Source organism: Microplitis mediator, chromosome 10 (assembly GCF_029852145.1).
Source record: "Microplitis mediator isolate UGA2020A chromosome 10, iyMicMedi2.1, whole genome shotgun sequence".
Lineage (NCBI taxonomy): Eukaryota > Metazoa > Arthropoda > Insecta > Hymenoptera > Braconidae > Microplitis > Microplitis mediator.
This window is the reverse complement of record NC_079978.1, coordinates 2,066,725-2,094,452: the sequence shown is the minus strand read 5'-3', so window position 1 is coordinate 2,094,452 and position 27,728 is coordinate 2,066,725. Positions and strand designations below refer to the sequence as shown.

At 33.7% G+C, this 27,728-nt stretch overlaps 1 protein-coding gene across 6 annotated transcripts in view; it reads right to left on the bottom strand.

The window, feature by feature from the left end:
* The window catches only part of LOC130675450 (rap guanine nucleotide exchange factor 6-like), an 87,050-nt gene extending 66,786 nt beyond the window's left edge, over positions 1–20,264 (bottom strand). For 4 of the 6 annotated variants that reach the window (XM_057481146.1, XM_057481150.1, XM_057481147.1 and 1 more), the window contains exons 1-2: positions 19,941–20,264; positions 654–1,207 (exon numbers count right to left, since the gene is read on the bottom strand). In XM_057481146.1, coding sequence (XP_057337129.1) covers positions 654–722 — 69 coding nt within the window. In that variant the 5' untranslated portion in view covers positions 723–1,207; positions 19,941–20,264. The remainder of the gene's footprint in view (positions 1–653; positions 1,208–19,940) is intronic. The other 2 variants (XM_057481154.1, XM_057481156.1) reach the window with 1 other exon arrangement.
* Between the last annotated feature and the right edge of the window lie 7,464 nt (positions 20,265–27,728).

The window sequence follows — 27,728 nt, the reverse complement described above, 5'->3', positions numbered from 1 at the left end:
GTGATGTAATGGAGTAAAGAAATCTTGGAATCAAGAAGTTTTTGAGCTGAGCTATTAGGGCTAACGATTTTTTAATAAAGTTGGTACGGGATAGTTAGGTTCTCAATAGACATGGCAATCTGCCGAAATAATTTTCAAAAAAAATTAGTACTGTATTTTTAAAATTTTTTAAATTAAAATCTAACTCGATATCTTGATTAATCACAGAGAACATGTATACATTTTTGAATAATAGTCAAATTTTCATGACAATTATCCTTGAAAATCTAAAAAATTTTTAGCAGTTGACGTTTTTTACACAGAAGTCGACAAATAGCGACAAGAAAAAAATCTGATCTAAATAATGAAATAAAATACAATAATCTAATAAATTATAAAATATATTTATCAACTACTCCAACTAAGACTAAACAACTCGAAATTCTTGATAGAAAATTGTAAAAAAAAATTTATTAATGTCTTAGTTAATTAGTCCGGTGGGTTTGAGTGCACGATATCGACCACAATATTTATTAGCTCTACTAGAGTCAGATACCAGTGAAAAATATGAAATAAGAATTAAAGATGATAACTTTTCCAATATCGTAAATGAGTACATTTAAATAAAAAGTCTATTAATAAAATATATATGTATCCATAAATATAAAACTTACTTGTAGTGTCCTTCTGTCTGGATCACGGCAGAGCGCCCGGACAAAATGTGAATCCAAATAGTCCGTCATACTCTTTCACACACTCGCTATGTCACTCTCCAACTTTACAATCAAACTTTAAATTATATGCATTAGATATTTTCAACTGGTTCTTGTAAGCTTTCATAGTTAATCGGCTTGTCGTCTCGCTCGTCGGATTCAATCAGTAGCTTTTATCGTTAGAAATTCCATGCATTTCTCAATAAGAAGATTTTAAAAACAAATACAATAAATAAACAAAACAAATGTGAAATTTAAAAAGGAAGAGGTGAGCCCGGCTCACCCGGGTCACGACACTTTCACTCAGACAATTGCCGTTTCAACATTGCATGCGATCCAGGTCACTCGTGACGCCTCTGACTTTACTTTTATTTCGACTACTGGGCCCTCAGACGATTCTGTACCCGGCAGAATTGCTTATTGCATGATTGTTGCATTGAAGATCAAAATCCTGTCGATGTTTCCTCCATGGATCGATCACATTTACGCCTCTGCTGCAGTACAGTTTGGTGGACCTGTAACACCAACACAAAGCATTGAAGACACGTTTACTACAAGTTAGACATCGATGAGTCATAAGAACAAAGAGTTGTCTTTTCACCGGCAACTCTTACTCATCATCCACGCATTTGCAATTTAAATTCGCCAAGTTATTATTTTATTTACAACCCCTGCTAAGTTTAGCTCCCACTCAGACGATTAATTTCAAAAATTACCTCTAAAAAAAATAAATCAACTCGCGCATAAACCGCGACTGCAATTAACATAAGAATATTTAGTACCAAAACTTAGATGAAAAATAACTTTTAAATAACTCGTTTGTAAACACAAATGAGGTTGCTGTTGAGTATCGACCAAACGGAAGGTTAACGGTCTTTTTATCTACAGCTTCCTTCTTATTCTGCGCTCTCATTCGTACAACTCGTACGCCCGAATGATAATCACCAAAGGTGCCTCGTCTACATCAACTTCTACACGAAAAATAATTATTACCAAGTGGTTTTAGCGTCAGAGAGCTTAAAGATCTAGCCGCGAGCTGCTTGACTCAAGGAGACACTGGAATAGAATAAATGATGACAGACAATGAAATATCAGGAGTCGAAGAATGAAAAGGTGGAAAAGTATACACTGTAAAAAATCACCGGGGTAAGTCCAAACGGTGTAGGTGTTAAAATTATCGGTGTTAAATTTACCCCCGAAAGCGGTGTGGAAATAAAGCCGCCACCGGTGTAAATATTCTGTACCGGTGTTAAAATAACGCCGCCACCGGTGTAAATATTCTTTACCGGTGTCAAAATATTTTACTTTGTGAATATTTTTACTTACTCGATCACTATACTTGTTAATAAATGATATTTTTTATTAATTTTCATAAAGAACTGACATTTTTCGTGTTTTATAATCTTTAAACTTAATACTCCAAGAGGACGCAATTTACCCCGCTTTTACACCGGCATTACTCCACTTTTACACCGGTTTTACTCCGCTTTTACACCAGTTACCCCGCTTTAACACCGGTATTTTTAACACCGGTGTATTACTCCTCCTACACCGGTGTAATTTCATTTTTACACCGGGCGGAGTTAAAACGAGTCCATTTTTAACACCGCTCTTTTTACAGTGTAAGAATATGAGGATGAAAATTAATTGATGAGTATAAATTAATGGAAAAGATATATATGTATATATATATTTATATATATTATCGGACGTGGTTCATCATCCGACCTTGGATGAACCGCGTGACGTCGCGCACTCCGATCTACCTTGAGAGCTACGCGTCGAGGTCATACATATACACCCTGCTGTACACCGGTGACTGCTTTCAAGTTGTGGATTATATTATTACTATACTACTATAGTATATGTAATGCATATGCGTTAGTTGTGGAACCACTTTAGAAGAATCAGTGACTCGACCTACCCAATGCAATGTGAATACGGAGGCTCTTTGTACCCAAGTAACCATCCTCAGTCGTGAATTATAGTGGGATTCCTTCTGTACGCGTTTTATTCACCTCGTATGTCTTACGTGAAATATTGCGCTGGGTACTTGTCCTTTTTTTCATTCACGGTGCATTGGGTTTTCCATCAAGTCGTAGCTACTTTGGGCTTAATTGAAATTAATTCGATTCTTAACTCAGGCCTGGTTTAGAAAAAAAATACGAGAATTCGAAATGGTTGGTTAACGCTCGAGTAATTAATGAATAGTTGATGTAGTGGCATTTTTCCTAAACTAGAATCTCGGTATATTTGTGGCGGTTAATTAAAAGTTAACTGTTTACGTCGCGTTTCAATTTCGAGGCAGTAAATTGTTGAAAGTCAATTAAATTGGAAAGGTTGATATTTAATTTTTTTGAATATGTGCCACTGTATAACTAGTTTTGAAAAGGTACATATGCATGTATAATTTTTTCTGATAATTGTTGAAATATTAATGGAACTATTTTTCAGGCAGGAGAAATTTGCAGTATTTTTAAAATTATTTATTGATGAAATTCTGAAAGAGAGCTTTGAACTCCTTGAAATCCAGCTTCGATATTAAAAATATAAAATAAAAGTAGAAATATTTCCAATAAACTTCGCGTACAATTGAATAATCGATCATATATAAAATAAAACTTCAAATTTTACGTATTTCGGTTATTAATTTTTTAAAAGGACTTTTATATAAAATCGCTGGAATTTAATGTGAAGCACTCAAATTTAGCAAAAAGTTGATTTAAAAAAATATATAATAAGTAATTTAGTAAGTGATATAAATTACATAAATTTATTCAGGTAAAAATTAATCAAGTGTAAGGAAATCAATGTAGAGTGACACGAGGTTAATATCCGACAAACTTGAGAATTATCGATTAACGTTAACCCATAAATGTGTCATATGAATTGTGACTGAGATAGGTCAACGACCTGGCTGTGTAATAGCAACTCACTTGAATCTCGACTAAAAATTGCAGATTCATATCTGGGTGAAATTCATGCCGCTAAAAGTCAGTCAACATCTCGTGCCCTAACACTGGTGTAGTGCAGTGACGAGTACGATATTTTTTCGTAATATCACGAGAGATCATGACGAGCAAAATTTATGGCGCTGCATTTAAGCTTTTACGCGGCTTTTTTTTTATTCTTTAAGCCTCATTTTTTATTTTTTATCCTATAATTCCACTTTACTCGACAGAGCCCAACTCTCGATTCCTCTCAACCCTTTTATTTTTTCCATACTATCTGCACTCTTTCGGTAGTTTCCGCTGACGTGCGGAAATTGCGTCGGATTTTCTCGTCTAGCGCGCGACTTTGTGGCTTTACAACTAACCATTTAAATTGCAAACGTTTAAAGATAGATCTGACTACGTGTCCAGTTAGCTACTGTATAATGCTCAGCTGCACGTGCATTGCTAAATTTAAACATTAGAAATTCTATTTAACTACATGTATATATAACCACATTAATGCGATATAAAAACAACGTATATATCTTTGAGGTCTAAGATAAATAATCAGCGAAATTGGGAGCGTTTTATTTTTTGCGACTACTTCAGTACATTCGCTAGCAAAATAATCTTTTAATCTACCAAGTCTATATATAATATTATGTTTAATTCCGAGCATTTCTTCATTGTCAAATATTTTATTTTAAAAACGCCGCTGGGGAGTTGACAATAGACACCAACTTGCTCGGATGTATTTTCAATCCAAAAGCAATTTCAGATTATTATCGACAGTGTACAAATTTACCTCGAAATTCTACAGCTAAGATACGATACAACAAATTTAATGCAGACTCCAGTAGTCTCTGGAGAAAATAATTCTCCAGAGACAGAAATACTATCAACTCATTTGACAAAAAACTGCAGCTAAAATTATTATTATTCTTGCGGAAAAAACAGACTGTGATAAAAAAAAATAGTAATAACTCGTGAATTTAAATTTTTATTCATAACATAGTCACAACTTTACTGAATCGCTAAAATAGTTGAACAAACATTTAATTTTTTTTCCAAAGAGTAAAAAATATACAAACAAATCTCATAAATTGAACGTTTGAATACCTAACAAGCCGATTCTTCAAAAGAATTCAAGAAATGTTTTAACGATCCAATACATTCAGTAGAAACTGTTTGTTTAATTTAGCATCAGTCGAGTTCAATTTTGCATCCACAACCATTTACATTTTTTTTCTTTCATTTTCATCTTTTCTACCAGAAACTTGCTGAGATTGCGTCTCGTTGATAAACTCTTTTCATGAGAAGTATAAACCATAAGAATTATTCTACAACTGTTCAAGAATACTTCATAACTCTTCTCTCGTCATCAAAGCATCTCCATAAAATAAAAAAAATCCGACAAGCTATTATTTGCCTTTATTTCAAGAGTCATCAAGAGAAAACAATTGGCTCCATTGTACAAGAGAAATAAATGTAAAAGATATTAATAAGAATTTCTAAAATAACCATGATTCAAAAACCCAGTTTCAACACGATTGATAACGTACTTGACGTCTTTTTACCCGGAGGGACGCAAATTCAAGTCACCAGCTAAAATACACTCAGTATGTAGGACATTGTACCCACCTCTTATGTACACCTCTTGTAATATGTATACCGCGAATCTTTTCACTACAATAACTCGTGTAGTTCCTATCGAAAAATTTTTCAAGTATACTCGAATCCATACGTATAAATTTATTTATAACTCAGCACGTTTTTACCTAGACATAATAAACTAAATAGCTGTCTCCATATAACTTTTTAATATTAATAAAAAAAGGAGGGCTCAGTTTAAGTTTATAAAGCAGTAAAGTGAAAATAAGCTAAATAAAAGAGTTTGGAAATAGTTAATAAGCTTTAAAACGATCAATATAATCCAAGAATAGAGCAGCAATTCCGCAGTCTATTTGCACCAGAAATATACCATTCGAAATCAACGCTAGTTTATTTAACTGCTGGTCTGACTTGCGCGGCCTGGATATCCATCAACCCAACAACCAACGACCTTAACTCAACTACATAGATATCTGTATATCTTTGGATGTAATATACCTTTACCAGTACCTATACCTGTACTTATACTGGCAGAACCTGATATATGTACACAAAGTACTTACAGCAGTTGAGTATCTCAAAGGGCGTACTTGAAAGAAGTACACGAGCGATTATTATCGCAGGCAGTAAAATCAAGGAGCTTTGTGTTGCTACGAATGAAAAGTAAACATAAAAATAAACTTCTTTTTTTATGTTTATTATATTCTTGAAAAATTTTTTTCATCGTCAAGGAATTTTCGCAAAAATGAAAGTACTCAGGTCGTGTTTTATCATTTTGTTCAGTGAAGAAATGAGAAAAAAGCGAATAGAAAAGCAGAAAATCGAATTTACGCCAAAGCGCATGGGCGCCAGATCTCTGACAATGGTCGAGATTTGTCAGAAATTTTTTTAGAGGGTGTGGGCGCCAGACATCTACACTAAAAAACGGTGTAAGTTCACGCTATCCCGGTGTTGAGGTTGCGGTGTTAAATTTACCCCCGAAAACGGTGTTCAAATAAGTCCATTTTAACACCGCTTTTTTAGAGTGTAAGCTCAGTAACATTCAAAGAGAATCGTGCAGTCGTTTGAATATCCGAAACATGTGTAGATAACTCTTGACATTATGATCTGCACTGTCATGGAGCGTGTGTACGAAAAGATAAGAAAGGTCGATCGAAGCATCTCTACTCGAGTATTATTTCCTCATCTTATTTATGTGCTATCTCGCAACATGTTTATATATAAATTTACGTCTATTTATAAAATATGTTATTTCGCATTGAATTTAGTGACTTAGCTATGATCGCGCGTATGACCCGGTTTAAATTTTTCAGTTACGTAAAAACGACATTGTTCTGGCGTTTACAATAAAGAGTTTTCGTTTTGACTGGACCATTGTTTCAGTTGTGATGAGGGATCCAGTGACGACACGAGGCGTGTCGGTGATGCCTAACGAGCCGAGACTTAAATCTGACTACCGGAACTCGAATATTATTCTCCTTTAATTGTTTAATATAAAATTTCCAACGATTGTGACATTTTTTAATTACCCTCAATGACGTTTTCCGATGACCTAAATTACTTTCAAGAAAAATTTATCGATGATTAATATTGTCGGAAAAATATAAATAAGATTAGTCATATTTCAAGATAACAATTCAATTAAAGTGTTATTTATTTTTATGGATGTAGAAAAATAATAATATGACTACGCAAGATTATTTTATGAAATTTATGAAAACTGTGTAGGCATTTTTAAGTTAATGTAAAGAGGCAACATTTATTATTTTTAAACTGACCCACTGAAACAAACTGAATACTTAAAATAATATGCATAGATAAATAAATAATTAGCATTGCAAATTTAAATTATAAAATATGATCTTAAACCGTTTAAAACGTTAAACAAAGAGCGCATATATAAAATTACGTACTCAGGAAATGGAAACCCGTTTCTTCCGTAGAGGAGATTCGGTTTACGGTATCCAGCTTTAAGCAATTCACGGCACCGTGATCGCGACTCGGCACGTTGACCACGAAAACTACAACCAGCATCATCCCTATTATATATACATATATATACACAGACATGGATATAAACACGACACTTCCATATACCCATTACATTTTATATTTATATATATATAATCTTCTCGCGTTTACTTTTACATCGATTCATTAAAACATTAACAATATCATGGATTACAAGTGTTATACATACATATATGCAAAGGTAATTGTATAAAATAATAAGTTGCCCATCCACTGAAATAGAAATCGAATAGGGAACCGTAACATTCAAGACGCGGTCATATATAATTAAGCAGAAAAATTAATGATTGAACAGGGAAAAAAATTTAATTAATAAAAGGGGATTAGAATATAAAAGAAGAGAAGAGATTGTCACGTGGATTGAAATTGAACGTTTTATATTCTCAAGCGTAAAGTAGAACGGGAAATGGATTTGGTTGAGAGAGTCCAAGTCTGAAAAGATCTACAGCTAGTATATATGGCATTTAGATGTGGTTTTACCGCACCACCAATTACTAGTTTAGTTTCGCGTGTCAGTATCACGCGATTTCAGTATCAGCTCTATTAGCCACCAGAAATCATTAATGATTACATTACAGACATCTGCATACAAACGTATATATCTGCTGTATAATCAAATGTAATAGAAAATAAAAGTGATACTCAGTCTCCGGCGATTAAATTACACGACACTTTCTCCATTTCTTAAGACCACGGTATATTTTTCATTGATAACCAATAGGTTGTTTTTCGAATCCATACACTGTAAAAAATCACCGGGGTAAGTCCAAACGGTGTAGGTGTTAAAATTATCGGTGTTAAATTTACTCCCGAAAGCGGTGTTAAAATAACGCCGCCACCGGTGTAAATATTCTAGACCGGTGTTGAAATAACGCCGCCACCGGTGTAGATATTCTTTACCGGCGTTAAAATATTTTACTTTGTAAATATTTTTACTTACTCGATCACTATACTTGTTAATAAATGATATTTTTTATTAATTTTCATAAAGAACTGACATTTTTTGTGTTTTATAATCTTTAAACTTAATACTCCAAGCGGACGCAATTTACCCCGCTTTTACACCGGCATTACTCCACTTTTACACCGGTTTTACTCCGCTTTTACACCAGTTACCCCGCTTTAACACCGGTATTTTTAACACCGCTGTATTACTCCTCCTACACCGGTGTAATTTCATTTTTACAGCGGGCGGAGTTAAAACGAGTCCATTTTTAACACCACTCTTTTTACAGTGTAGTTAAGAGTATACTGAGACTATACAAGAGTATGAATAAATTTATGAAATCAAAAGTTTATACCTTTGAACTACTATAAGTTTTGACCTATAGAACTACTACTGGAGTAGAGTTTTTCAGTTACTCAATCACTTGCAGTGCCGCGTGTCAAAATAATCCCACACGATGTGTAAATGGGATCGCGGGGTGAGCAAAACTGTAGCCGTAGAAAAAGCGGTGATGAACGGGAAAAGTTTGCGGCTGTTTAATATATTGCCACAGCTGCCCACACATTACGCGTGTAAAACGTTGTATGCACGTTACATCCTCATTAACTAAACCTACGGGATTGTCCCTGTCCCTGTTCCTCTACTCTGCTGTAATTTATCTACGCGGTAGTTTCTTTTTTTTATCAACATAACACTCTATTAATTCGACTTTCCTAGTGGGACGTGCGAAACTACATCTCCCATTGATGGATGGAAAAAAATTTCCCATTCATTTTGAATGTTTGCTTTCAATCTTTGAAAATGAAATGAAAAAAAGTATTTTAATAAAAAATAATAAGATAAATCCTCAAAGGGTTTCGCGCAAATCGAATTTAGTGTAATAAAATTTATGAGATGTAATTTAAAATTTAATTTCCGATCACGCGTTAAAAATATTTATCCTGTAGAATATGAGAAGATAAAGGTAAGTAAAAATAAAGTTACCCTTGGGAGGAGTTATATGGATACAAAAACGTTGAGAGAATTTTTAGTGAGCAGGTTGCAATGTCACCCTAGCCTAGAAAATTTTTCATAAGGATCTTTTTCAATTTCTTTTGTACAGGACTGACAGCCATTTAATTTTTTAAGCCCATATTAGCCACTTTTTTACTACACAAAAAAAAACCCAAGTAAGCTGACTCAACAAAAATTATCCGAAACACCTGCCAAGATGTTATTCATCAGGTATATATTTTCTCTCGACTATGTACGTTACATAGATATATATCCCTACTTAGACTGATGTGTGATCTAGCGCTGATAAAAAATATATATAATGTGAATTGGCACACAGTCTGTGCCAACAGAACATAACAAGTGTATCTAGCTTTAAATCTCACGGAAGTTTTCTTTAAAAACTATCAACCAAGTATAATAGTATCGAATGAGTCGGAACTTGCGGGATCGGTGTCTATTAACCAGCCACATATCTCTCACAAACTTTCTTATCCGTGCGATATTTATCCATCATAATCTCGGCAATTTGACACACGACTGATGAAAGTCGGACGTGATAATGACGAATTGAAAGCGACCGAGCGGAAGAGTTCGATTAATAATCTCATTTTTTTCTCTTATTATTTTAATTATGGAAAAAATTAATTATCAATTTAATTAATTAATTCCTATTGTTTCGGTTTAATGGCTTACCCCAACGGCGATTTAAATCAGCAAATTAATTTTTAAAAATTAGTTCCCATCAGGCTTTCAAACCAGAAATCAATATGATGAATAATGCAAAAATTTAAACACTCGAAAATAATTTATGTTTTTTTTCATTTATAGAACAGCCGGTTTTATAAATTAAACAAAGCGGAATACGATCTGCGAACTACAATAAATACAAGGACTCAAAAGGTCGGCATACAAAAGTATCAACATATTCACTTTTATACCTACTAAACCGAAATAATGAAATAAAAAAAAAAAAAAAAAAAAGTATGCATACATCAGTCACTCAGATGCGTGAGATAGTTCTCACTGTAAATTATTATTACCATGAACGTTTTGTCTGTCGTATATTGCACAAACATTCCACTAAAATACAACTGATTATATTGCACACATTATATTATACATATTTATATATATATTTCGTTACATATTACGTCGATGTGACATGCATATACGCACGATGTCCAAATTGACGTGCTACCGTCAACATCATATCATCCGAATACAGACAACAGACTCTTGATGTGTGTTATTACTTATTACATTATACCTACTGCTATATATCCAATATAATATAATAAAAAATATGAAAAAAAAACAACTACCATACAAGCTGTACGTACAACTGGGTCTGGGAAAAATAATAGTAGAGTAGAACAAAACAACCCACGATGTCGTCACCTGCGGTGTGCCATAATCAAATGAAGCCCCATTTTTATTTCTACTCCGACTGAAACTAAAAAATAAAAACAAACCCAGGATTTTTCATCACCACGAATAGAATTTTGATTGTCTGACGTTAAGGGAAAATCAAAAAACAAGTTCACTGGCCTCAGCGGCGTTTTTTGTTTACATATTCGCGTATATAAAGCAAACTCATGTTACGTCACATAAAGGACTGTCTGACGAGTGGTGACGAGTCTATATATCAAGGTAAAAATCGATAAGACAGCTGGATATAATCGAACGAGCATGAATAAAGCTTCGCGCGTGCATGTCTTTTTATACGTATCGCGTTTCAAGCTGCTCGGAGGCATATGCAGGCATAGGTTCGCTCTTTCTACATACTTAGATTCGTCAGTGCAGTGCACTACGCCAGGTAAACCTTTGCTTTACTTTACTTACATTATATCAGCGAACAGAGGAGACAGTAGACAAGTAAAACAAGACACCAGACAAGACACAAAAGACATAACAAGAGTGATGGTAACATAAGTATCGAGTAATATATGTATAATATATACTTTCCTTCTATTATATTACTTTTCGAAGCGTGGTTTGCGTATACTATGTACGTACATATTATCATTATGGAGCAAACTAAAGTTGTCTTTACTTTACACCAGTTACTGTACGTCGTTGAGCAACAAACCGTGCCCAAACAGAAAACAGAATGGCCGATATAGATACCAGCCATACGAATAGAATTAAACTTGTGTAGAATTGAGTTTAATACGGAGTTTGTTGGGTGGATGAGTGAGACGTTTGGATGTGGAGGAATAAGTATTGTATGGAGGGCATAGTATGGACGCTGTTTGCATATACACATTGAGTGTATGTAGAGTATGCAAGGCATGGGACCATATTCTCCGACATATGGTGTACGGCTTCTGTTCGGAAACAACCATGAAAGCGTTCTTCTTTCCTTCCCGAGCGTACTCTCGATTTTTTTAAAACCGCTTGCGTGTGATGCATCCGCCAACGTTTCCTTTGCACTCTTAATTTCATTTATTTATTTTTATATCACTGGCAATGAAGGCCAATATCTAAGCGCTTTTGCGGCTCAAAAGAAAATTTCCAAGTGAAAAAAATATATAAAACTGTACATACATATTTATATGGCTAGAGCTATGGTGGATAAGGGTTGAGCAGTTTATTTTTGGGGTTAAAACACCTGTCAGGGGGCTCAGGTGTTACCACCTGCGCAAAAACTGTATTTTGGATGATAATTATGTGAAATATATTTGATTGCTTTCGCGTGGAACCGTAAAGATACATTTTATGACGACATTATTTATAAATACGAAGGGTTTTTAGTTAATTCGGTTGCTTTTAATTGAAGTTAAATATTAAAAGAGGCCTTTTGTCGTTTCATTCATGCAATAAATTAAATTATCGAGGACGTGACTAGACAATTAACGTTAAAACATAAAATGTAATTATAATATTCAATTAACAGTTTGTGTACTAACGAAAATAATTAAATTCTCAGAGGATATTGTTTGCGATAGAGTATAAATATGACAAATATTTAATTTATCCAATTTTGAACATATTAAATTTGAATTTGATATTTAAGTGACTGTTTAAATAATTTAATTGTGCAAAAGTCATCAAGATAAATTGAGACTGAAGACGGAGTAATTTTAAGATCAATGTGAACTTCGACATTAGTCAACTATAAATTTCAGAAGGTCTCGACCTCACACTCGCGTGTGCCAGCGATCGATCAACTGAGAATAAGAACAATCATTAGAGTCATAGTAGATAAGGTGTTAAGTCTAAAGTGTAAATGAGGATCTGTCTAGCTTCTTACAGACATGTATATATATGTATACTTTAGAAGATAGTCTTTGTCTGAGCGAAATAAACTCTTGAATTCAGCACTCGTGTTCTCAGTACGATCAACCTGACTGATCCTACGTGATCGTGCATACACAAGTCGCTCGATCGTTTTACTTCCGGTTCCTCATCGCAACACCCGGCACTTTCTTGATGTACAGATATCTATATATATATGTATATATATATAATACAGAACCTAGATAACATCAACTTGACTCTATATAATTGCAGTGCAATTATCCGCACGTGCAGTGACGTTAATACCAACTCATCGCAAGCATACATTTAGAAAATAAATAAAAAAAGATACTTTTAATGTGTTCATACATGTTAACAGTTAAAAATAAAATTAAAACCGTTAGAATATCGAGTAATAAACTTTTATTTCTTTTGATAAATAAAAAATGAATTAATCTGACCTTATGGGCAGGTTGAAGGATTTCCTGGTTAGAAAGGAATTTTGATTCCACTCACTATTTTTAAGAATTTTCAAGGCCCTTTTAAGTTTTCCTAAGATTCTGATGTCAATAATTATTGAAGTTAAAAAAAATGAATTTGTTTTGAACGAAATTTGACTTTGAAATGTTGTTTTGGACCTTTGGATTATTTTGAGACGTGTGATGACAATCAATTTGAATTAAATACTTTTTCGCGTATTTAAAAATTTATTTCACCATAAACTCAACTAAAATATTTATTTTCCGTAAAATGATAAAATTTTTAGATGAGTTTTCTGTTAATAAAATTTAATATCGAGTGACACTGAAGAGTCAAGAGGGCTGTGAATCAATCGATGTCAATTTCGAGATAGGGTAAATCTTTGAGAACATATAGCGGTGGTGATCGAGAGTATACATATATATATGACTTTAGAGTATAACATCACACCCTGTCTGTTATCGTTAAGTGAACCCGAACCCTTCGGGCGGGATAACTGGCATTTTTTATTTTCTTCTTTACAATCTAAAACATCCGGCTGAAAGTTCACCAACCGTGGAATGCATTTTCCCCTCGTCGTATATATATACGACACTAAACGACACAAGGATAGATGGGATTCTCACAACAGAAACCAACAGTGAAAGATCAACCATCAGCCCTTGCCTCTCTCATCACGTATAACGTTAAATTTTTTATTTTATTTTTATTCGTAAACTCCTACTTGCCAGGATTTGATGCGGGAATAAGGAAATAGGCGTGAAATTGCCCGAAAATTGACACAAACCCCTTGGACATGCGCATCACGAATATTAAACCCTCGTGTTCGTGTTACCTCTCATTTCTCTCTATTTAACTTTCGGGTACGCGTCAAAACATAATTGAATGAATTGGCGTCAAAAGTTATTTACTGGAAACGAATATTCATTGCGAAAATACACGAAAAAGATTTCCGACCCAATAAACCAAAAAGTTAACAAACAAAACTTTGTTTTCATGAATAAAAACAAAAACAAAATAACTACAAACGGACGTAAATAAATAAATCTTTTCAACAAATTCCTAAAGAACGCAAGTATGCGTGACTCTCTAAGCCGGAAGAGGTTTTTGACCGGAAGCCTCGGAATGTTCAGTCAAAAAAAATGCTTTTTTGAAAGTTATTTAAAAATAAAAAGATCTGAAGACGCAAATCGAGATTGTTTCACCTGTGGCGGCAGCGGCTTCCGCCAAGGGGTCTTCAGCGACCTCGAAAATTTACTTGAACATATATGTATATATATACAAGGATATTTATACACATGATATTTACGTATACGTTCACTTGTCTAAGCTTCAAATGTGTTAACACTTTTGTCATCACCGACTTTCATTTTTTAACATTTCAGCCTACGTATTATATATTTACATATTTTTTATAGTTGTGACGTGACTATAACTTATATAATAAGCTACAAAAATCATGTTGATATATTTTATTGGAAAATATTTATGAATAACATCAAGACCTCTGAAAAAATTATTATCATCGACATGCCGAGACTTAAAGAGATGAAGTCGAAGCTGCGAGACCTTCAGGTTCACCGACAAAACCACCGGGTGCTGTCACCATTTGGATTCATTAATCCACCGTTTGCCATCTATACGCTACGGAATTGATGGAAGAATATTAATGAATTACTGCCGAAGAAATCCATCCTATTTCTGGTGGCTTGCATAAAGTCTACATACTCCTCTGATAACGTACTGTCGACCGTTATATTCCTACATTCATTTAAAGACAGACGAGGTCCTAACTTTAGGTATGGAAGTTCGAGATTTCCGAATTCGTAGCGTACTTCTTGGACGGTAAAGACGTCCAAATCCAAAACATTTAGCTAAGGAACAGCTCTTTCAGCTTCGAACTGAATCGTCATGTGAGAAGGAAAAGTCCTATCAGCTTAGAATACAAATATTAAGTCTGGAGAAAACGTCTTCTAAGCTTGAGGCTGACTTAGCGAAGCTCGAGGAGAGACATGATCGGTTGGTGAACGCCTACCGTTACCTTTTAGAGGATAAGAGGAACTCTCAATTCGAAGAGGTGTTGGAGAAGCTAAACTCCTAAACTCGGAGCTCATCAGTTTCAATCTAAACTTCAACGAGTTTGATTTGAGTGTATAATTAATTTTTTTCATTTGTTTTTTTCTATATAATTAATTTTTTTCATTTGTTTTTTTGACGCTCAGTCAAAATTATTTAAAATTTATTTCTTTCTTTAATTTTATTTTATTTAAAAAAAATTAATTTTTGCACACCTCAAGCGTGATGATCAGCTTGAGACTGATTTAGCGAAGATCGAGGAGAGTCACAAGGAGACACATTTAGAAAAATATTATATTTTCATACACAGTACTTTCTTTTGTACTATGACAAAAATTATTCAGAGAAACATTAACATTAAACATTATTGTCGTAGTAAAATACAAGATTCCCCAGTATTACTATCAAAAAAGGCTAGCATTAATCTGCTAAATGGTAGCGAGTAACCCGTCTCATAGATGCTTCAATTTGGGAATATAATAACTCTGGAATAAGTATCTTACCAGAGACACGGCAATCTGTGGGCGCGATCTAGTGGCGAGCACCGAACTACTACTCTACTTTCCGCAGAGCTACATTGCAAGTAACGAATTTTGGAATTCAATCCATCCCGAATCTCGTTATCATATACGTATCATATATTTACATATTTTTTATAGTTGTGACGTGACTATAACTTATATAATAAGCTTCAAAAATCATGTTGATATAATTTATTGAAAAAATATTTATTAAATAACTTTGACTGATAGAAAAAAATCAGCGCAGTAAAGAGGCCACAGGAATTTGAGTAAAGAGAAAATAAATATCGTAAACACACAGGTGTAAAAGTAATATATATGTGAATGTATGTGTAGCAAAAAACATTACTGTCTCTAAAACATCTTTGAAAGATGTCATATGTTATTATAATATTAATAATAATGTGCATTAAAAATATATATGTCTGTTTGATGAAAACAATAACGACAAGGCGAATTAACTCATGAACGTGTAGCAGCATAAAAGTTTTGACAGAAAATAATTAAAAAAAAAAAATAACAAAGTGTCCGGAGAAGAAACAGGTGGCGTAACGGCAAATAAATATTGCACATCGTCTGCAGCACTATACTGACAACTGTGGCGACTGCACTGGTTGACAGTAAAAAATGTTTCAACAAAACAAAGATAAAAAAGGCGGAAAGAAAAAAAATAAATAAACATAAATCGAAGAAGACAAACAAAAAGGTGCATTTAGTGAGATAACCGTTCAAATAAAAGGGCGAGCTCGTTATATATTATCGTAATGATAAGAATTACTTTGGATAAAAAGTATAAAAAAATAACGAGTCGGTGCAGGAGATTCCAGCCACGGCGATACTATTTTCTGAGAACTTTACTACTGACTAATAGCCGAGTATTTTCAGTGAGATAAAAAATCGTTTTAGTTTTTTCACGTGGTTACACTCGAGTGAATCATTCTTCAAACGAATAATAAATGCCTGATAATTGCCACTAACAATAATTACCTTAAACTTTGTTATTACTATTGAGTAATTTAAGTTATTTTAAACCCATAAATAATCAATTATCATTACTGCCGCGAGATAACAGTACTCGTAAAAAATTATTTCCGTGACAATAAAAGTACGTAAACAAAACCCGGCAGTAAAATAAATAAAATTAAAAAAATAAGCAATAATTCAATTGAATACATGCTTACTTTTTATGTATGAAGATCGGAACATTTTTCGCGTAACGAAAATGAAAAATTTATATAATTTGACTGCTTAAGGGGTAGTTGGGGTGGCCTGCAATTTTCGGCTGACATACTAGCGCATGTACGAAATATTTCAAAACTCAGATCCAGTAGATTTCTTACTTTGAATTTTGTTTTTTTGATTTTCGTTTCACGAAAAACGTTCCGAACTTCAGGTACATTAATTTTTAATCAATATCCATAAATTAGTTTCCTTGAAGGCATGGAAACCGCGAACAGGAATTTGCACACAGATCATGTATGACGGATTCACCGCCACTACGTCGTCATAATCAAGAATAGCTCGCCCTGATGGCATGCGTATATTGTCTCTAGATGCATTACATAAATGAGAGTAGCCCTCAGTTGTGTCTATTGTATTCGGTCTGGCCTCATCCTCCTGTTTCCTCTCACCTCCCTCAAACAAAACATCACCAGTAACTATGCATGCACTCATTTATCTTCCAACCCAGTGTCCCTGCACTGCCTTCCTGATCAACCGACCGTGAAGACTCTTTTTCTTTCTACTTCTTTACTACATACCTCTATATTTATATATACATATACATATATTTGTAATACCGTCGCGCTACGATACTTGAAACCGTCCGCGCCCCAATACGATAGAACAACTAGTGTAATGTACTGCAGTATAAAAAAAATATATATATATCTGTGTACATATATATGTATAATATATTCCAAATGTAATGTTTAAAAACTTACTACACCCTTCAGAATTTTTATATCAAACTCTCCCATCCTTAAAAGCCTCGCATTTAACGACACGAAGTTCCGATTACGTTCTTCCCGACCTCCTGGCCCAGTTCCGTTACAGAAAAACATATAAATATAACGTACATACTATAGCAACTATACCCAAGTCACACGTGGTTGTTTTGAATAAAAAAAGTACAATAACAACAATAAACTAACTCCGCACTGTACTAAATAGATCTAGTGATAACAATTATTAACCGTGGGATAATAATTTTTCTAGCACGTCTACAATCAACGGTTACAAAAATAAAAATTAAAAACATGGATGTACATCCATAGAAATAATAAAAGAAACAACTGTGCGCGAGATCTGCTAACACAATCGAAAGCCAAATAAAAATTGAACACGTGTTTTAATAGACATCTACGTCTAGACCTCATACAAAATAAATGTAGCAGTAGCTTGACGTCAATAGATTGTCTGGCGATCTTTTAAAAATGTCCCAGCAGCAGCAACCACCAAGCAGTTCTATCTAATGGCTATTACACTGCTCCATAGAACTCTAGGATTCTATTCAACCGAGCCTCCGTATAGAATCTTCTCCCCGGTCATCTAACGGCGAACTCAAGACAAGCTGCAGTCAATGCAACAAACTTGCATCCAGACATAAATATCTCCCGTCCTCGCGTCCTTAAATATTACCCCAGGATAAAAAATTGAGCACACCGACATCAGGATGTCTGTCAAGTTGAATAAAGCGACTCAATACCAGAAATTTTCTCAGTGCGTCCATTAACTTGAGTCAATAATACTTAATTATTCATCATCATCATTAAATGAACTGGATTATCATTTACTCTAGTGTTTCTAAAATGATACTGAAGTTAGCAGACGTCTAATAATTTTTGGATTTTTTTTTAGACGATAAAACATTAAAAAAAAATATTTGAAAAAATTGCACCTGTAGTTTTTAAAATTTTCTACATGTGCGGATTTTTATATTATTTTTTTGCAATTGATTTATTGAAAAACGAAAATTCAAAAATTTTTAAATGTCTGCTAACTTCAGGATCATGTTTCTAAAACTATTTAAGCTCGCATATACTCATTAAATTTTTTCCTTTCTCGTTCCAGTACTCCAGATTCTCTCTGAACATTCAATTAAAAGACTTGCATAATACTCTATGATAGCTTACTTATAAGCGTATGTCAGAATGCTCTCAATGAAAGAACGTTACATCAATATGCATTACTATTACTGTCATTACACATCTACATACACATATTATACATATATGGATATATATGCAGCAAACTATAAGCCGTAATCGAAACGCACCTGCCACCTGCCTTAGACTTTTTTTTTTTTTTTAATATCCTAGACACTTGTTTCCTCCGCTTGGTCCCAATAGCAAACCATTTACTCGAACATCAATAACCGAACATTCAAATGCATTTCAATAAATGACTTCCGGATAGAAAAAAAATAACGCATCAGCAGCACGTGAGTTTGAAGACAAGTGGAACTAAAAACCTACAGCATCGAATATCAAATTAACTTACACCTCTGCAGCCTTCAACATCAGCTCTGCTCTGCTCTACTCTGCTGTTACTCCTCTTCCTCGACTGCGATGGCTCGTATCTTTTTTACGGCCTTCCAGCCACAGGATTTTGATACTTTTATGTTTTTTTTACCTCTGGTCCGCTTACTTTATACTTTGCTCTCTCATCTCTCGTCTCCTCTACTTAAACTCGTATCGCGTGAAACAGGTATCGGAGTTTTGTTGTACGCTTGTGCTTGTGCTGGGACCTGGGACTACGAGCAAACAACGAGTAGGACAAGACCAGGAGTAGACAAGACCAGAGTGTGGACGCTCGTTTGTTAAGTTATAGGGTACAATATAAACACAATACTAGCTCTGCTGTCATTGTCGTAAGATTGCATTATACTGAAACTGCTAGATCTAGATACTCATGCCTAATATTTATTCAAATTTGAATATCAAACTAGATATCACATCTGGTTGTAAAAATTTAACTCACAATGGCAAATCTATATTTATAGTAAGCAAATTTCTCACACGATTTTAGTGATACTGAAGTTAGCCGACGTCTAATAATTTTTTAATTTTTTTAAAAATGACAAATTGTAAAATAAAAATATTTTTAAAAATTCCACTTATAGTTTTTATTTTTTTTTTTTCTAATTTAATTGTTAAAAAAAATTTTTAATTTTTAATTGTCTGCTAACTTCGAGATCATTTTAGATGATAAAAAAATATTTAAAAAAAAGATCATGATAACATGAGTATTTTTAAATATCATGAATGGCAACATCTTTAGAACACCTTGTGAGAAAAGAGCTCAGCAAGGAAATAAAAAATTAATGATACTCATTGTGCAAAAAAAAAAATAAAAGAAAAAAAATTGTCAGTTTTAAATTTGAAATAAATAACTAGAGTAGAAGTAGACTTACCGAGACCGGGAAATTTAAAATAATAGTGAGTAACAAATTGGTTAATCCACAAATATTCACATCACAACACTCACGACACTAAAAAAGTTTCACTGTATTACATGAAGCTAACGGTTTTTATAACTTTGACTTTTTATTTAATACTTTTTTTTTAATTTTAAATTACGGTGGAGATAAGCGGGAGGTTATTAATTGTGGTAACGATAATGAATTGTGTTTATTCAGATAAATAATAAAACACGCGTATGTTGAGACAGGTAAAGTTACACTTGGAAATATTGAGTGCTCGGAACAACTTCGCGTGGCCGGCTGCCGTCGTGCCCCGTCCATCGAGACTCGTTTGGCGCGACGCTTTTCTCCCTCCAATTCGATACACTTTTAGCTCCCCCCTCCACGCGGGAAAATTTGAATACAGCGCCGAGGTGACGGGTTTCGGTACTGGGTTTGAATTTGAACTGGGGAGCATGCTCGAATGTTCCAGTGACTTCTTATGCTTATGCTTGTATACTTCTATATATATATAGATATATATTTATGTATGATTATTATTGTAATTTAATTAATTGAACGTCGAGACGAGAAATTTAATTTTCAGATAATTTTATTAATGCAAATAAAATTAAAATAAATTATCTTACGTTTCACATCCTCAATTTTACTTTAATTACTGCGACTTAAAATTTTTTTATGTTTTAATTATCAAGTTTGTTAATGAGGTCAATTTTTTATTTTTATGAGTGTGAATGTAGCAGACATCAGACAAATTTTTAATTATTAATAAATAAAGTAGATAATTAATGAAATGAAATTTTAAAAAATGCGCATTTAAAAAATTTTGAAATTAATAAATGCATTTTTTATAAATATTTATAATTTAAAATTTTTCTGATGTCTGCTACATTCACACTCATTTTGTTATTTAATAAACTTTGACAATTAAATCTAATTTAATTATTTATAGTCGTAGATACAAAATTATTGTTCATTGTACTTGACACCGATTGTGAAATTAAGTAATTATACAACAAATAATAATAATAATAAACATGTTTGTTCATAATAATTGCAATTACGAATTAGTATATTAATGACAGTTTGTTTATATAAGTCTGGTATCTGATAAATTTTTTGTGGAAAATTTTTGCAGGCGTTATCAAGATTTAAAAAAAAAATTTACAAACATAATTTTTTATAGATTCATTTGCAATGGAAAAAAATTGCGAATTTTCGTGGCTTTCAAAAATTAAAATACCGATTTTTTTACAGGCAGAAGACATCTTTTTGGCTGATTCCAATTTTTGGAGGTTTTTCAATTATATAAATATCAACTATTGAAATGCCTGCTAATTTTCTCTGTTTGTTTTCCATAATTTTTACCTGAAACTTCATTGTTAAAAACAATAATGGTTTTTCCAAATTTTATCTCTTACTTTATTAATTTTAAAAGCACAATATTCTCGATATTACTGTCTGACGAAACTTTTTCACCGACTGTTTTATCGTATTTTTAGTCGATAATTTAGAAATTTTGTTGCATAGAGAACTTAATGCAGAGAGTTGTTAGTCTGCACTTGATACCGCACTGAGAGATGGCAAGTTTGAAAATTAAGAATATTTCATTTTTATTACGAAATTGTTTAAATATTCCCGCGTTGCCGGGATCGATTATGAATGATACTGAAATTATTCGACGTCTGATATTTCTTAGATTTTTTTAAACTCGACAAATCATAAAAAAAAATGTTCCAAAAAATTGCACTTATAGTTTTTTAAATTTTCTATATATGCATATTTTTATTTTTTTGTAATCGACCTATTGAAAATAAAAATCCAAAAATTGCTGATTGTCTGTTAACTTCAGGATCATGATTATGAGTGTGAGTGTGAATGTAGCAGACATCAAACAAATTTAAATTATAAATAAATAGAGTAAATAATTTAAAAAATTTTAATTTTTTTTTAATTTTATTTTATTAATTATTTACTCTATTTAGTAATAATTTCAAATTTATCTGATGTCTGCTACATTCAGATCATTGAAATTAGCCGACGTCTAATAATTTTTGGATTTCTCAAAACACGATAAATTATAAAAAAAAATATTTGAAAAAATTACCCCTGTAATTTCGACATTCACACTCATGAATATGACCCTGAAGTTAACAGACAATTTAAAATTTTCAGATTATATTTTTCAACAAATAAATAAAAAATAAAAATATACACGTGTAGAATATCACGTCTAAAAAAAAAAATCCAAAAATTATTGGACGTGGATTAACTTTAGTGTCATCTCATGAATCGATTTAATGTGAATTCAACTAAAATCCACGTAAAATTTTTAAAAAATTATTTATTTGAATGTCATAGTGTCCGATCAGAATTTTTTTTAATAACTGGGTTTAAAAATAGCTAGAAAAAAATTATCCCGCGACTACGTAATTAAAAAAATTGAAAAAATGCCACTGGTAGGTTTTTTTTTAGTTTATGCCATTCCCCTCACTCCCTCTGTCCAACAATCAAAGACACTGATATATTATTTCATAATAAACACTCACAATAAAAACACTTATCACTCACTAATAATTAAAACACTCAACACTCACGACATTTAAAATTAAAAAAAAACAAATGAATTTGAAAAATTTAAAATGGCGACGATCATTCACGACAAAGAAAATAATTTTTACACTAATCGTTGGATGGAAAAAGAGTTTTTGAAAATGTTTAAATGATCACTGATATTTTATAAACTCACTGATAACTGAATGATAATAAAGTAAATACGTAAAAACTGATTTTAAACAAAAAATGCGAACGCCAAGATCTGGACGCTATAAAAGTTGACGCGAACTGAATTAATTTTTTTTCGTAATTATACACCGAGTACAAATTGAATTATTGTCACTGAATAATTATTAGGACGCGAGGATTGTTTTTTTTTCACGGGTTTTAATTATTAACGCGGTAGTTACGTTTATTTAATTGATTTACACACGAACTCGAAATTATCTGCCGTTGTAGTGGCGGTCGAATCGACTCTTTAAGGCGACACTGGCGTTATAGCGGCAACGGTTGAAAACGGGCTTGCGCAGTGGAGATGAAACAGTTAGTATGAAATGCACAGAAGAACTGCAGCTCAGTCATTCACAATTTATTTTAAAAATCGGATTTACTAATCTTAATTTATTTCTGTTTATCTATCAATGAGTTTAAATATTATAAGTGATCAACTGAATAAATTAATTATCGTTTTTTTTTTTTTTTTTTTTTTTTTTTCATTTAAAGTGTAGTGTAAAAATAATTTTTTTTATGGCGTCAGTATTTGCCGCCATTTTAAATCATGTTTGAATTTTTTTTTTTTTTTTCTAATTAAAAGTGTCGAATTAAAAGTGTTTTAACTTAAATTAAGAGTAGTGTGAGTAAAAAGTGTTCAAAGTGTCAGTGCATAGTGTGAGTTAATATCTCTAATTAGTGATCAATAATTAAATTATAATTAATAAATAATTTGAAGCGTTCTTTGAATAAAATTTTTTTTTCCTGCCACTGCCAACTTCTTGGTGAGTTTTTAATCATTTTTAAACATATTGATCTGTCATAATTATTTCGACTTAAAAAAAATTTATGAAGAATGATCTCATAATATTATATATTTTCCAAATTGACTATTGAATTTTTATTAATTAATTTATCATCTCCATTACTAAAAAAAATAACAATAATGTGAGGGTAAAGGTAGTAGACATGAGACATTTTATAAATTTAAAATAATCAATAAATGAATTAAAATAATTGATACGGAATTTAGCCAACATCTAATAATTTTTTAATTTTTTTTTAATGAAATTTTAAAAATTCTTGTGGATTTAAATTATTCATTACTTTATTATTGCTAATTAAAGACTTTTATGAAATTGTTGCTAAAATGGTATGTTATGATTTTTTTTTTACTCATGAAACCGCCAGGAATCAGAAGCGACAGAGAAAAAGTAACTATGATAAAAAATATACGTTGATTATTGTGTATCATTACATTCAATATATTATTTATAATCACGATCTTTCTTTGGTCATTGTAGATTAGAAAATAGGGAAATTCTAGAATACTCACCTCAATCGCCCGTCATTATGATTGTTATTATTATTGCTCCTGAACCATTACATTTATTTAATTTTTATTGTATATTTTGACCATTCTATGTAGCTTTCGGACCCGGTTCTCCAAGAAAGTTTGCAACTTGGTGTTTGTTTCTCATCTGACAGTTTCCATGAAATACGCTGGTAGAATTCTATAATTTAAGCTGACCCTTGATTCACTGAAAAAATAAAAAAACCATAAAAACCATGAAAAGATCAGAATGATTCTTACCTTTTGTTTTTTTTTTTTTTTTTTTTCTTTTTTTTTTTGGGTGGGAGGCGTTGGAAATCCTCATGGACACCACCTTATCTCATGATTTGTCTGCACTGGTTGGTAGTGTCAGACTCTTACTGACTAAAACCAACCCCTCCCAAAAATTCACCAGCTCCTCCAGAATTGCTGGTGAATTGCACCACCACACCGCATCACTTCCTCTTCCTCTTGCGCGTCTTACGAGGAGGTCTCATTATTTGATGATTTGTCTCCATGTGATCTTGCAACGTCCTCACGTCTCTGAAGAGCAAGTCACACTCCGGATCATCACATGCCAGATGATTATTCATTTCCACTAGCCATGCATGTTGGACTGCATAGGCCCTTTCAGAAATCAAACCACATTTCCTGCATTTGAATTTAGAACGTGCACCCACGATGGAATGTTGGATGTACTCCGACCACTCTACGTTCTTGAAAACCTCTGGTTGGTCGGGTTTCAATGACACTGTGTCATTGATAGGCACTCTGTAATTATTGGGCAGCTTGAGTTTTTCCAATAAGGCCTTTTTCATATCACTGCCCTCAGGGATGGGCAAGGGCTTTTGTAAGTCTTTTTTTCTTTCCTCCGGATATTGGTGGAGGACCCTGTCTGACAATCTTTTTCTGGTCCTCAGTATCCTTCGAACCGGAGGCGATGGTAGAATGGCCGGTGATGAACTCATTGGTGACGCTGTTTGATCCCTCCCTGCTGATGTTGATGGACTCCTCGCTGGTGATGCCGATCGATTTCTTCGTGGTGATGATGATGATGAACTGGTCGCTGGTGATGGTGGTTGATTTCCTGGTGGTGATGGTTGATTCGCTGGTGGTGATAGTGGTTGAGATGCTGGTGTTGGTGGTCGATTGGCTGTTTGATCCCTCCCTGCTGATGTTGATGGACTCCTCGCTGGTGATGCCGATCGATTTCTTCGTGGTGATGATGATGATGAACTGGTCGCTGGTGTTGGTGGTCGAATGGCTGATTGATCCCTCCCTGCTGATGTTGATGGACTCCTCGCTGGTGATGCCGATCGATTTCTTCTTGGTGATGATGATGATGAACTGGTCGCTGGTGGTGGTTGAGCCGCTGGTGACGATTGCTTCTGAAGCTCGGCTAATTTGACTTCCAGGTTGTGGATGTCAAAATACGCCCCCCTAAGGTTTCCTAGAATGCGTTTGGTCTCCTCCTTTTGTTTGTCGTAAGCGGCATGGAGTCGCTGATGGATTTTTAAAACATAATCTAGCTTGCCTTGAACTTCTAAGAATTGCGATTTAAACTGAGAGGACTTCTCCTTCTCAGCCTCCAGCTCTGCTCGTAGTTGTTTCACTAGCGCTGACTCCTCGTGACTTGGCGCTGAATTTACTGTTATCCCGGGCACTGACAAATGTTGACTCACTTGACGATTCGGTGTCAGCTGAGCCGCGGGACGTATTGACAACGGTGATCTTGACAGTCCAAACTCGAAATTGGGTGCTCGCCTGTCCTCGAAGCTGTGTAAAAACAGCACCGACGAAAGCACGTTGTTCCTCTTGTATGGAGCCCTGATACAGCACACTAAAAACACCAAGGACTTCTTCGGAAGTGAATTTCTTACGGACTTCCACAGATCATTTGAAATATATGTCCCAGGTGGTGGATTTATTAACTCCCGGAAGTCCGATGTCAACCTTGAAATCCACTTTGTTGTTCTTGATGGTGAAATTAGTGGATTATGTGCCGTCACTTCATCCCGTTCCAGCCCGGGCATGTCGATGACGCAGAGTTTCTCCGATGTTTTGATGTTTGTCTGTAAACATATTTTCAAAAATTACCCATTAAAAATGTAGGGGAGGGGGGGGGGGGCAGAGCAGGCCCCATGGAGCAAAGCGGGCCCCTTAAAATTTTCAAATCTTGAAAAAATATGGGGGCACAGCGGGCCCCGCTGAAATATTGATAATAAAAAAAAATTTTTATTTTTTTGCCCATTTACTATAAATCTAATATATTTCTACATTTTTAGCCCTACGCATGACACCTGGGGCAAAATGGACCAGCCAAAAATTTTGAGAAAAGGATTTTTTTATGTTTTTATCAAATTAAAAAAAAAAATTCATATATTTCTACATTTTTAGCCCTACGCATGACACCTGGGGCAAAATGGACCAGCCGAAAATTCTGAAAAAATGATTTTTTCTGGCTGATTCTCTTTGTCTGGGGCCAATTTGGTCATTAAAAATATTCAAAAATTAAAAACTTTTTTTTTAGTTGCTAAATTTTTGAAATAAAGTAAAATTTGCTTTTTCCTTTACCCTCTCCTTCATAGTTAATTGTTAAAATAAATTAAAGAATAAAAAATATCAAATCCGAAATTTTTTAGGGGGGCCCGCTCTGCCCCTAATTTTTGATTTTTTCAATTTTAATGGACGCAGCATAATGAAGTGAAAATAAGTATCAAGGGTCTAAAAAGAAGTAAACGCGTTAAAAAAGTTAATCATATTATAATTATTTCCCTTAAGGGGCCCGCTCTGCCCCCCCCCCTTCCCTTATTTTTTTAAAATAGATTAGAAAAAGTATACTACTTACAAACTCTATAAATATGACCCCTCGAGATGCTGTTTTGATGAAGTCGTTGTCGCATGTAAGCCGCTTCTCCAGCACTTTCTTCATGGTTTTATATGGTGCCACCTCCAACGAATGAAGGGGAATGAAGCTCTGGACCGAATTGGAAGATGGACTGACTAGGTCCCGGAATCCCTTGATTGAATATTCTTCGGCCCTAGAAAAAGAAAAAAAAAGTCAACGAAAAGTTATGAATAAAAAATTAATAGTTCGTCAAAAGTGCTTTGGCTTACTTGAACTCGAGATCTTCTGCAGCGACTCCATCAAACAACAGTTCAATTAATCCTCGCGTTCCACGCTCAGAGTCACCAAATAAAGTGGTTGTCTTTCCACTGCCAGTACGACCATGGACGAATATTACGGGTGTACTGGGATTGAGGAGATCCTCAGCCGACTGAACGTCAAAAGTAATTGGTTGACTCGACGATTGAATTTTACGCCGCTTGGATGTTTGCTGATCGTCATTTTGTTGGCGTTTTTGTTGTTTTTGTTTTTGTTGTTGTTTTTGTTTTTGTTGTTGTTGCTGCTGCTGCTGTTGTTGTTGTTGTTGTTGATGGTGTTGTTGATGGTGTTGTTGTATTTGTTGTTGTTGTTGTTGTTGTTGTTGTTGTTGTTGTTGTTGTTGTTGCTGTTGTTGTTGTTGTATTTGTTGTTGTTGTTGGTGGTGTTGTATTTGTTGTTGTATTTGTTGTTGTTGATGTTGTTGTTGTTGTTGTTGTTGCCCGGGTGGTAGCTGCTTATTTCGAAGCTCAATCACTTGCCGATGATTCTCTTCGATTTTTTTCTTGATAAAGTC